Source organism: Gossypium arboreum, chromosome 8 (assembly GCF_025698485.1).
Source record: "Gossypium arboreum isolate Shixiya-1 chromosome 8, ASM2569848v2, whole genome shotgun sequence".
NCBI classification, from domain to species: Eukaryota; Viridiplantae; Streptophyta; class Magnoliopsida; order Malvales; family Malvaceae; genus Gossypium; species Gossypium arboreum.
In genome coordinates this window covers 6,737,118-6,750,305 of record NC_069077.1, presented here as the reverse complement: position 1 = coordinate 6,750,305, position 13,188 = coordinate 6,737,118, and the positions used below count along the sequence as shown (strand labels likewise).

General features: G+C 33.8%; 1 protein-coding gene across 2 annotated transcripts; it reads left to right on the top strand.

Moving 5' to 3' along the window:
- The first annotated feature begins 1,157 nt into the window (after positions 1 to 1,157).
- On the top strand, positions 1,158 to 4,519 carry LOC108470183 (double-stranded RNA-binding protein 2-like). Of its 2 annotated transcripts, none has more exons than XM_017771449.2 (3): positions 1,158 to 1,727; positions 3,135 to 3,354; positions 3,480 to 4,519. In XM_017771449.2, the coding sequence occupies exons 1-3, from the start codon at positions 1,482 to 1,484 to the stop codon at positions 4,277 to 4,279; spliced, it is 1,266 nt and encodes a 421-aa protein (XP_017626938.1). In that variant the 5' UTR covers positions 1,158 to 1,481; the 3' UTR covers positions 4,280 to 4,519. The 2 variants fall into 2 exon arrangements, with proteins under 2 accessions (XP_017626938.1, XP_052874202.1); XM_053018242.1 differs by lacking the exon at positions 1,158 to 1,727 and adding an exon at positions 1,765 to 2,067.
- The last annotated feature ends 8,669 nt before the right edge of the window (positions 4,520 to 13,188 follow it).

The window sequence follows — 13,188 nt, the reverse complement described above, 5'->3', positions numbered from 1 at the left end:
TAATATGTTAAATGTAAAAGGAAAATTAAATTAATAAAGTAGAAATACAAGGTGCAGGGTATATTGGTGATTGTGCATGGACCAGGTGCTCTGACTCTGACTGGGGGGCATCATCATTTTATTTTTATAAAAAGAGTGCACTATACTACTATATATGGTGTGGTCATGGAGGCCAGGCCTAGGCCACCTCTTTTTCATATTCATCATGGAAAAAACCAAACCCAATAATACTTTAATTCATTGGCTCACGTGATCACCCCATTATTTATTTATTATTTTATTTTATTTGAACCATTATTACTTTTTTTGACAATTATTATGGGATAATAATAATCTTTTCTTATTACTTCTCAATTATTGTAAAAAAATCATTTTAATTTTCTTTTAGATAATTTTAGTTAACCTTGCAAATATAGCTAAATCCTTTTTATTTGTGAAGAAAACTTTTTTTATCTAAATTTTTTGTGTTTCGTCTTTTTACACGAAGTGTAGTTGGATAATTTATAGTGGGAATAATAATAATGTCCTACAGTCATTAATTGGGTTTGGACTGTCTAGCCAGACCTAGCATGGCGAGGTTTAAATAGCCTCAATACTAGTTTTCTGTTTATCTTTAATTAATTTTGAGCTGTAACTTTCACACATTCAATTCTAGTCATCACATCCATGAAACTCGTTTTCTACTTTTCAATCTCTGCCCATGGTTCTTCTGATAATTCAAAATAATCTGAAGTTTTTTTGTTTAATTTTAATTCTTCCATAATAGTTTTGGCTCCTATTGAACTTGAAATTTCGTCCTGTCAACCCCTGATGCGAGCAAAGTTATCCCATTTTTTTCATCCACGAAGACAATTTTTGTTGGGTCAAAATGAGCGAAGAATCACTAAGCAAATAATTCAAGTGATACTGCTCATTGAATCAATAAACCCACTGAATCAGCAACTAAAAAATCAAATGATACTAATTGAATCAACAAAACCTATTGAATCAATTAAAATGAAAAAAAGATGGAGGAGGAAAATAATATAGAAAATCCAGCAAAAAAGATACACAACTCGTATACATCATCCATGCATGCATGCAATTGCAGCCTAATGCTCAGTTGACCCCAGCAATTAAAGAGCAATATAATAAATAAATAATTAAAGAGCAATATAATAAATACATAATATCCCATTAAAATACACTCTCTCCTAGAAAGCAAAGCCCTTCCTTTCTGATTTCAGTTTTTCAGAAAAAAAATTCACCTTTTTTTTTTCTTTGTTTTTTTTTTCCTCCACCTTTCTTCTTCTCCAATGCAAAAACCCTAAAAACCTTGATCTTCATACAACCCATTTCCTATGTCAACCCGACCCGATCTGGGTCCTCTCCCATTTTGCCTTCCTATTCTACCCGAAGTAGATAAACCCCAGGAAGAAGAAGAGTGATATTTTTTTAAAAAAAATTAGAAGGTGAAAATAAGAAAAGATTTTTTTAGAGAAATGTATAAAAATCAGCTTCAAGAGCTAGCCCAGAGGAGCTGCTTTAATCTTCCTTCCTACACGTGCATTAGGGAAGGTCCAGACCACGCACCGAGGTTCAAGGCCACCGTTAACTTTAACGGCGAAACCTTTGAGAGTCCTCACTATTGTTCTACTCTCCGTCTAGCAGAACACTCAGCCGCCGAGGTCGCCCTTCAATCCCTCTCTAGTCGTGGACCCTCTCACTCTCTAGCCGCTAGAATCCTAGTAAGTTTCTCAAAGCTTTTTTTTTTTTTTGCTAATATGCGTCTCTTAATTTAAGGCTTAAATTTGGGGGAGGATTTTTTTTTACGAAGCTCTTTTTCTTTTGTTTGTTAAGTTGAGCCATTGACGGTGATCGGCGTTAAACCACGTTCACCGGAGGTTCAATTCAGGTGGTTGGGGTGGGGGAGGATAGAGGAGTGGAAATTACCGGAAAGTCCTTCGGGGTTAATGAATTAACAGAAGGCAGTGGGGGGTTTTCTTGACTTTTTAGGTGATGAAAGCGAAATTTTAATTAATTTCCATGGAAATGAACAATGGGAACTGGGGAAGTTTCTCTCTTCAGGTATTGAATGCCATAATTAATTACAACTGTGACTTTCTTTAAAAAATAATTCTCATATTTTGGGAAACAGCTGTACTTCAATAATCTGGGTTTTATTGGTGTAATTAATGGCTTAATCACGGGTATTCCGGTCATTAAAAAATAATTTTTTTCCGGCCGTCTCAGTTGACTGTCTGGAGAAATAACCGTAGAGAGGGCAAAAATTAATGTTTCTAATTTTTTTTTTAAAAAAAAAAGGCGTCTTAATTTCCTGCAGACTCAATTAATTCGAGTAGTTGTAGGAGCACTTGTCGGTGCAACCCAAAAAAAAAACCCCACAAAGAAAAATAAATGTAAAATGCAAATGAAATGCTTTGTTTATTTTTTTTTTTGGGGGGGGGGTCTGATTTTCTTCCATGGATAAAAAGAAGTTTTGCTTTAAGCAGATGTGTAAATTTTGAATCTTCCAAAAACTAAAGATGTCACTTTTCAGAGATAATTTAGAGGCTTAATCTAGCAAATGTTGATATGAGATTAAGTTAATATACCGTTGGACTCGGTCTTGTTGAGACTTGAATTTTAGTGCATTTGTAATGTGAACTATAGATGTAGTGAAAGAGGAGTATATAGTTATGATCAAGCTGATCGGAAAGTATGTTTACGTAGGACTACAAAGTATGTATGAGAGACATTTTAGATGTTCATCTCATACATCATCTATGATGGTTGTTGCTACTTATGTTTATTGGCTGATACCTTTCTGGCCTTGTTCTATCTTGCTAAGTTGCTTGCACATTTGTTCGATTTTCACCCCCCGGTAGAAGTAGTTTGTGTACTTTAAATTGTGTTCAGCTTATAGTGTCCAGTCCGTGGAGGAACTTGGATACTGGTAAATTGTTGTCATCTCATTCAGTTTGTAGAGGTTAATACCTTTTTTATAAGAAAACGTGGGTGAACTTGGATATTGGTAATTTGTCGTCATCTCATTCAGTTCATAGAGGTATAAGAAAACTTTCAAATTTAAAAGAAGGGTAGATTATGGAGTTTCTTTTGTGGAGCTTGATACTGATATTGCTTCATGATGTTAGGACGAGACGGGGGTTTATAAGAACCTCTTACAGGAAATCGCGCAGAGAGTTGGAGCTCCATTGCCTCAGTATACAACATTTAGATCAGGCCTTGGGCATCTACCCATTTTTACGGGAACAGTTGAATTGGCTGGAATCACATTCACCGGGGAATCTGCTAAGAACAAGAAACAAGCGGAAAAGAATGCTGCCATGGCTGCTTGGACTTCTCTGAAACAATGTGAGTCCATTTCGTGGTTAGAAGAATTATCAATCTCCTCATGTTTGAGCTGACCTAAAAATGCTGTATGCAGTAAGTAGTAGTGTGACCCTAAAACTGAATAACATTGTCTTCTTTTTTGTCAGTGGCGAAAGAAACTGCAAGTTTTTCATCAGAGCCGGAGAACAATGATGAGCTTGAACAGATTACAATAGCTCGAGCATTGCTGAATTACCGCATAAAGGAAAAAATGGCTATGGCGAACTCCTCCACTGCCCCAATACCATTTACAAAGAAGTTTCCGATTCAGAATCCAAGACCAACAAGTCCACAGCCTCCTGCTACCACCTCAAAAATCCTTCCGTTTATTTGCCGGAAGGTGGTTCCTCGAAACAGATCTATGTCAGCAACAGCAAGTGACAAGCCCATGCTGCCATTGGTGCAGGCACCTGAAAGCCGTGGGCCTCGTATGCAGAAATTCCCTGTGGCTGGGGCAGCTCCATATGTTCCCATCCAACAGTTCAGGACACCTTGCCATGGCATTGCTCCTCCAGTGACAATAAGAACTGCTGTGCCTGTTTTCTCTGCGCCTCCACGTCCAGCACCATCTGCAGTATCCCCTCAGCCACCAGCATCTGCAGTTCCTACTCAGCAAGGACAGTCGGGTCTTTCCTCTCAGCCACCACAATGTGCAGCTACCCCTCAGCAGCCACCATCTACAGTTCCAACCCAATTGCTACGTATCCCTCCACCCGTCACTATTAGGCAAGCAATTCCAGTATTTGCTTCTCCACCAGTACGAAAACAAGATACTCCACCAGTTATAAACGAAGACAACACAACTGCCACTAAATCACATGCTCAAATAGAGGAAGATGCGAACACAAAAACAAAGAACCTGCAAGAATCTGAGACAGTACAGAGTTTAGAACAACTCAAAATCTGATGGTAGTGAAGGAGGCATTAAGACAGGAGCCATGGTTGTGTTGAAATCGAGCTTGTTTTGTTACTCTGTCACCTCATCATATGAGTGCTTTTTATCTTTATTCTTTGTGTTTTTTCCACCCCTTCACTATCCTTTTTTTGTTTTCTTAGAAACTAAACTTTCTGCAGGTTAAGTTAGTATCAGCAGTCATATATAATTACAATTAAAGTTAATACTATCTTTAGATTGATTTCTTATTTAGCTTATTTTTATCATCCAGGGCCATTCTTATTCAAGCTTATGAATAGAGAAGATTTGGAGTGTAGTTGACTAAAGGATACCGAAAAAGAAATTAGAAAGTTGACATTTTAAGCTGAAAATAAGGGTATGAAACAATCCAGAAGGGAATAGCAAAATATTGTAGAAGAGATGGTCGGTCCCAATGGGACCTCGAAAGCCCTTAATTCCCTGGAAAGTGGCCCCCCTTGTGAGAGGACAAAGTAAAAATCAATCAGTTCAAACTTCAAAAGGGTTTATTGGCTTGTTAAAAAAAACACACACACATTGCATATTAAGGGCTTTGCTGATAGCACCGATATTTTTCTTTTCTTTCTGGGGTTGACAGCACCAAAGTTGAGAATTTTGCCTAACCAAACAAAATAGGTTGTTTTCAATCATCTGAAAAAGAAAAAAGGAAAACCCTTTTAACTGGTCTGTAAACCAGAAAAACAGAACAGACTTTCTTTATTGTTACACACAGTTGAAAAGATAGGAACCCGCCCCCTCCCACAGACATCTTTACTGACCCAAATGCAATGTCTTTGTCATTGGTCCTTGACTATTGGATCTAACCGAAAACAAAAACAAAACAGATGATGTGATGGCCTTTGTTTTTTAAATGCCTCTTTTTGTTGGTTTAGAGAAGCAAGAAAGGACAAAATCATAAAGCCCCCTAACACAGGCTGAGCCTAAGTAGCAGTTCTAACAGTCCCTTTGGCTGCCCTCCTGTCTTTCTCCTTCCTTCACAGCCAAAATGGTTTTAACATATGAATGAATATATTCGCAAAAAAAGGTATTGAAACCACGGAACAACAAAGTCAAAGTTTGCTGTGAAAGTAAGTAATGCATATTTCAGCAGGCAGGAAGTAGGTGATAAAGTAAAACACAGAATGGCAATTGGACGTGGGGTATGTGAGTGCACTATCTAATTTAGTGGGAGGTAAATTAATCAAAGGTCCAGTGGGGAAAAGAAAACTGTGAAACATAAAGCAAGTGGGGTACCTTAACCTTAGCCTTAGCCTTAGCCTAGCCCTCAGCTATCTTCATTGATTCCTTGAACTAAACCACAAGACTCTTTTGATGTTCTTACAAACATGTTGATCCAGCCCTCTCCGTCCATTTTTCTCTCTATACATTTATAAAGCCTGCAGTTTTGATCAAATGAAAACCTTCCAAAGACACACACTCACACTGGTTTATGATCTCAACAGTATTGTAATTTGGATGTGTAATAAGAATACATTGCAAAATAGACATGAATAACAAAAAAAAATATAATGATTTATTTTCTCTTCCAAGTTTAAAAATAGTAATTTTAGCTCCTATTTAATTTTTTTCTTTTTAGTTATTAAATTTATATTATTTATCAAATCACTCAAAATAAATAAAAAATTGATGTCTAATAACTTTATTGATGTGATATACATATGGTTTATCATGTGGATGTGTTAGCAATTAATTTTAAAAATATTAAAAATATTTATAGTTTTATAATTTTAATAATTTTTAAATTTTTAAATTTTAAAATTAATTACTAACGTGGTATCTATGTGTATGTCACGTCAACAAAATTAAATAGACATTAATTTTTCTATTTATTTTATGGTGATTAATTTTAAGAATTAAAAAATAACAAATTAAATTAAGAGCTAAAATAAATTTAAAAAAAACAATTCATCGACTAAAAAATTATTATTAAAAATAATGAGAATGAAAACATAGGTTGATGCAAATTTGAAATAGGGAAAATTGAAATATTTATCATTTCACTTCAAAAATGGTTGTGTAAATGTAGAGTGGGTGACCCATGATATCTCATTTCAGCACATTCATTCATAAACATTAATCATAATGTTTGTAGTCATATCAACATAATTTAGCACTTACAATATTTTTAATTAGATTTCATGATATTGTAAGGTGAAGTTTCATGTCAAAAAGAATAGAAAATCATATGGAAACAATAAGCAGCCAGCTTATGTATTTATGTCACAACAATTTAATTTTGAATGGTCCAAATTTGAGAGTGTGATCAAGTGGCTGACCTTTGTGTGGGACCAAATTTCCACTTCAACTAGGACAACCTTTCAAGGTAATGCCACGTCACTGTTCTCTCCTTTTTCATTTTTTTTTCCCAGATTAGAGGGATTTATGTGTTAGGTCAAGTACTAATATAATTTGTACTCGTTCAAGTACCATTGGATTTATAATCTTCTCTTACTTCATCTATACTTATAAATGGATATTTTGAATTCCTCTTAAATTTACACTTTTTTAAAATATATATTTTGTCACTTTTAATAATTTTATACTTTTTATTAAAATTCTAAATATAAATAATTTAATATTTAATATTTAATATTTTAGTATAAATATATTGCTAAAAATTTAATTTTTATGTAATATATAATATATAAAAATAAAATAATAAGTTACAATATTAAAATGGGTCAAAATTCAAACTTTGAATAATAAAAATTAAATTCCTATTTTTTCTCTGAAGTAATTTCTTGAGATTAATATTTGTATTTAAATTCTCTAAATCGGATTTTGAAGCTAAATAGTGAGAAGGAAGTGGGCTTTTATAATTCAACTAAAATGGGCCCAAAAGCACTGGCAAAATGAAATAGTAACCCTCCTCCTCCACCTATATAGCCCTTTCGGCCAATAAGAAAAAAACAAAAATAAGATGAACAGAAATTGTGGGGATTGGGGAGAAAGTGGAAGAATATTAATCCCATCGCCTAAAGTTAATATATATGCAAATACCCTTTTGACTTTGTTATTGCTATCTTATGCCATTTCATTCTACTACAAAATGCTTTTACCTGTCTTCCAAACAAAACTTATGTTTTGTTTTTGAATTTATATTGTTTCTCAAATCATTTTATAACGAATAAAAATGTTAATGTTTGTTAATTTTATTGACATGACATACACATTAATTGTCACATGTATATCATGCTAGTAATTAATTAATTTTGAAAAATAAAACCTAAAAATATAATTTTTAATAATTTAATTAAAAATTAATTTTTTAAAAAATAATTCATTGTTAAAGTGACATTCACATGGCAATCCATATTTTTACAGCGTCAACAAGGTTAATAAACATTGATTTTTTTCATCTATTTTGGGGTGATTTGACAAATAACGCAATTTTAAGGGCTAAAAAAGATTTTTAAAAAATTAAATGAATGACTAAAATAACTTTTTTATAAAGTTGGAGGGCCAAAAAAATCATTATGCCTTTTTCCTATGGAAAAATGACTGGCTAAATTTGAAAAAAAAAAGTCAATTTTAAAAAAATAGGGTTTAGGCCATTTTCTAAAACATTTAAGGAAATATGTTGCTTTTAGAGAGAAAAAATGAAAATGCACGAGTTCACTTTTTCTCTCATCGACATTTTTTTAAGATTTTGGGGTTTTTAAGAGTTTAAGGTTTTTAAAGGTTTAGGGCTTTTAGCCGTTTTCTAAAACAATTGCTGCACGTGCCTTGACACGACTAGATTATATGAGCTATGTTGACGAAGTGTACAAACTAGAACATATGTATAACGAATGAAAATTTGAATTCTCATCGATCTTAAATGAAAGTATGTGGTCGTTTGTATCGAACATTTCGTTTGAGTTGATATCGAATATTCTGTTGTGTTGCAAGCCAAAAGGTCGGTCTACTTCTACTTGGATACGCGACAAGAGGATATTCGGGAGAGGACAAACCAGTCAAGGTTATGCAATTATTGTAGGAACTCAGGGCATACGAGGCCACCATGTCCACACTTGGTGGAATATTGAGGACAAGACCTCATTAACACATTTATTCATTCCTTTGATAGACAGTTTGTTCATTTTTTTCATTGCTTCTCATTTTTGATAAATTGTGAATATTGATATATTATTGATGTAAAATACCTTGAGATACAACATAAGCAATTTTTTTCATTTTTCCGTAGATTACAAAAAAATAAGTATGCATTATTGATATCAACTACATTATGGATGGAAAAAAAATTAATATAATACAAATTAGACAAAATTTTTGTGGAAAAAAATCATCGGTATCATCGGGCCGAATGTGTGCCACAACTCGATGGGTATTGATTACGAAACGAATTTCTTCGTACAAGTTGGGGTTTCGACTCTTCATCTCTATCGTCTTCATCTTCACATCGAGCTTCATCTCCATCTTCATCCCATTCCTCTGTGGTTGAGTGCGGTGTGTTCCCACGTTTCCATCGTATGTTTGCGAGAATGAGAACTAAAAACTTGAGAGAATGGATGAATTGAGGGAATTAGATTTAAGTGAAAAATGAAGAAAATGGTTATAAACTAGTTGTCTTTTAGCCGTTGGAGTTTTGTGATTGTTGAAATTTTATCGTTGTGAAAATGAGCCCTTCCCTGCCATATTAGACGAAAGCACGTCTAACAGGATGCATTTTTACTTTCTCTCTTCAAAATAGTTTTATTTTCCTAAATATCCCAGAAAATGGCCTAAACCTTAATTTTTTTAAATAAACTTTTTTTTATATAAAATTTAGCCAAAATGACTTGTGAAAATATTTATGTATTTTTTTATATTTGTTTCAAGTAAAATAATTTAGTGGTGAAATAAAAATATATATTTTTGAAAAATGGCTTCTTATTTTGAAAACCACAAGTTATCTTATAGAAAATAGTTTCTTATAAGTAGACCTGATCACGAGTCGGATCGATGTAAAATTTTAAACTCATTTTTTAGGCTCGAACTTGGCCCAAAAATTATCTTAAAATTCTACCCAAACTTGACCCGACCTTATTAATTTTTTAGATTATTTTTTATAGAAAAAACATTTTAAAAAAATATAATACATCAATACACTAAAAATATTAAAATAGTATCAACTTAGAAAGCAAGTGCCTCTGAAATAGTATTAAAATTAATAATAAAACAATAACAACAAAATAGTAACAGTATAAAAGCAAAATGACAACAAAATAGTAGCAATATAATAACAAAATGACAATAAAACAACTAATTCAGGTTGGGACTAGGTAAAAAGATCCTACCCGAGGCTTGACCCTTTTAGAAAATGGGCTTTATTTTTTATCCAAGCCCATTTTTTGGACTTATATTTTTTCCAAACTCTCCCACTTTTCGAGCAGACCATCAAACCTGGATGGGTGAGTAAGTCTGCCTTATGATCAATTTTACTTATAAGTAACTTGATTTTTATATAAAATTTAACTTGAATAAAGCTAAATCTTAATTTATTAATAATAAAATTTGAAATTTTAATAATATTTTAAAATATTAAATATTAATCTTGTTTGTGAAAGGTTATTCACATCCTTAGATACCTCAATTGTTACTTTAGCTTCTCAATCACTTGGAAGACTATTGAATTTTTTTTCACCAATTCATTGTTAAAATAAATATTCAAAGTGTCTTCAGTCCATTAATGATATTGATGAGTTAATTTGACAAATCTTTGATGTTCTTTTCTAACTTCATCTTGAAAAGCTCATAGTCAGTAGTGAATAGACCAATCTTTGATTTGGTTTGTTCATTACTGAATGGTGGTAAGCTTGTCCCAAATCTCATTGAAATTTTGACATTAAGACACTCTATTTACTCATTTGGCCTTAATACACAAAAGAGAGCGTGTATAACCTTGACATTGAGTTAAGCCTTCTTTTTCTCAACTTCCCATCATATTCATCCTTGGGTACCTCTAAATCACCATTTGATATAATCCTCTATATTTACGAATTTTATCGATCGGGGATCGATTAACAGTTACTGTATTAGGTTTTCAGGACAAAAAGGTGTCATAGGAAGTACAGTTAAAGGTGGATGGTGGATTTGAAGTTGTGGAGTTGAAGGGGTAGCTCCCATAAACCGAGTGAACCATTGGTTCATCATCTGAAAAAAAACATCTCTTACCTCGTTCCCAGGCCCTTCCAGAGCGGGAAAACTTTGGGTATCTCCCTAATCGAAAGCAAGAACATTACTATCAACTTCATCAGACACAGCTAGCTTTGATTCTATATAAGGAAATTGAAGAAAATTTTGGACACTTTAATTTATAGCGATTCGAACTCAATTGTCTACCTCCATACCTTAGTTTTCCATGCTAAAGATTTCTCAACTTACTACTTTTAGTTATACCTTTCAATGAGAAGGTATAACTTTTATAGCACTATTTTTTCTTAAAGCTTAGATAAAACTCTTCCCCTAGTTTTTATGGCTAAATTAAAATTCTTCTTAATTTTATGACTCAACTCAAACCCAATTTACAATTATGAAATGAAAAATAAATAATAACAACCTCTAAAAAGGTGGATATTTACAAGTTTGAACTCTAAACAAAGGAAAATGATAATGATCAAAGATATAAAAATAAGCTCCTAGAGATATGTACAAGAGAAAATAAAGAGAATAATGAATTAAAGGTTTTTCTCTTGAGATTTAAGCTTAAATGTTCATCTATTATCTCTTGATGTGGCTTTGACTTGTATTTATACCAAGAAATGTGTTTGTGGATATTTATGGTCGTTGGGGGTGAAATTGTAACTCCCCTCACTCGGTTTGGCTGCCGAAGTCGAACAACAAGATGCTATAGTCAATTACAGAATAGTTACGCACAATTTATAATTCAAATTTCAATTTCATATTAAATAATCACGTACAAATATATAAAAGTAACACCCCTAAGCCATATTCGTCGCTGAAACAGGGTTACGAAGTATTACCGGAATAAACAGATCAAATACAAGCATTTCATATTATTTAATATTCATGTTAGATATTATTCTTAAAGTTCCTTATATGAGCCTTTGAGGCCCAAAACATACATTAGAAACAAGACAGGACTAAATTGGGTACTCAGAGAATATTTCGCAAAACATTAAAATTTTTCGAGGGTGCAAGTGACACACGCACGTATGGTTAGGCTGTGTGAGCCACACGGCCTAAGACATGGGCCACACGGTCAAGAGACATGCCCGTGTCTCAGGCCGATTGGGTATTCAAAGTAGGGCACACGGTCGTGTCCCAGCCCGTGTCCGTACCTGTGTAACTCTCATAACTTGGGTCACATGGCCAAGTCACACACCCGTGTGCTAGGCCGTGTGAATATGAAAATTAGCATTAAATAGGTGCAGGGGTCACACGGCCAAGCCACACACTCGTGTGCCAGGCCATGTGATCAATTCTGAGCATTATGTTTTGAAAATTTAAAGATGCAAGGGACACATGGCCGAAACACACGCCCATGAGCTAGGCCGTGTGTCACACACAGCTGAGACACACGCTCGTGTGGACAAAAATTGCCATTTTCGAGGCCACTTTTTTCACCCAATTAGTTTTCCACCTACATCAACACTTTAACACATACACCGGCCAATCTAAGACATTTAAACCAAGCCAAAAATCAATTCTTATACATGACATATTACTTCATAAATCCATATATCCAAACTTACCTATTTGACCAAAAATACATTTAGGCTTACTTATGAGATTTACTATCAATTGTCCATACTTAACACTCATATCAAAGATGACATTATCTCATATATATACATTAAAACACATTCATTATAAGCCATTCCAATGGCTAATTACAACCAAAACATTTATATGCCAACATTGGATATTTAAACCTATACATGTCATTATAACAAAAAATTAATTTACTATTTATACCGAAATGAGCCGATGGATAGTGTGATGTGTCTTTGACCAGCTTCCAATCTTAATGAGCTTCCGAGCTACTATAAAACAGAGAAAATAAAACAGAGTAAGCATTTAATGCTTAATAAGTTTGTATAACGAGAAATAAGCTTACCATTCATTTACATTCAAGGTAAGCATATAAAATGCATCTAAGCAATTTAGCTAATAGTCTAAACACACAACTTCATCAACATGTTAGTCATGTATTTCATGTGAATATCAAGAATAAGGGATGAGCTCATCAAATATCAAATTTCCATGTGTTTTCAGGTGTATACAGGCAGTATCTCATTTAGATTTCACCTTAACTTATATCAAAACTTTGTCCGTTGAACCATTTGAAATATCGATGGATACACGGTACTACACATGAAGTGTATGAATCAGTAATCCGTCAATTCATTTTCGAGAGTGCTCATTAAAACACATAATCGGGAAGCACTCTATTGAGCCATATAACGGGAAGCTCATGTGAGCCATGTAACAGGAAGCTTATCCAAACTATATAATAGAAAGCTCATAAGAGTCATAATTAAGAAGCTCATGCGAGCCAATAACAGGTAGCTCCAAAAACCCATTAATCAGGAAGCTCCGGATAGCCATATATCAGTAAGTTCAAGCGAGTCATATCGGGAAGCTCCTGAGAGCCATTAATCAGGAAGGTTATGAAGAGCCATATACCGGGATGCTCATAAGAGTTGTGGTGTGTCTACAACACATGCAAAATGACAACCAATCGAGATGCTCCGAAGAGCTATTAACTGGAAGCTCACTGAACCATATAACGGGAAGCTTGAGAGGGCTAGTAACGGGATGCTCTTTCGAGCTGTGATGTGTCTGTAATATATGCAGGACCACAACTAATACGAGAACCCAGTATCCATCGAATTTCATTTATTAAACGAGACTTTATATTTTTCAGACATTATCGG

Bases quoted from the DNA above. Each gene is read 5' to 3' on its own strand.
- LOC108470183 (XM_017771449.2), top strand. From the start codon at position 1,482: ATGTATAAAAATCAGCTTCAAGAGCTAGCCCAGAGGAGCTGCTTTAAT. The intron at 1,728-3,134 runs GTAAGTTTCTCA...TCATGATGTTAG, and splicing joins CTCTAGCCGCTAGAATCCTA to GACGAGACGGGGGTTTATAA. The intron at 3,355-3,479 runs GTGAGTCCATTT...CTTTTTTGTCAG, and splicing joins TTGGACTTCTCTGAAACAAT to TGGCGAAAGAAACTGCAAGT.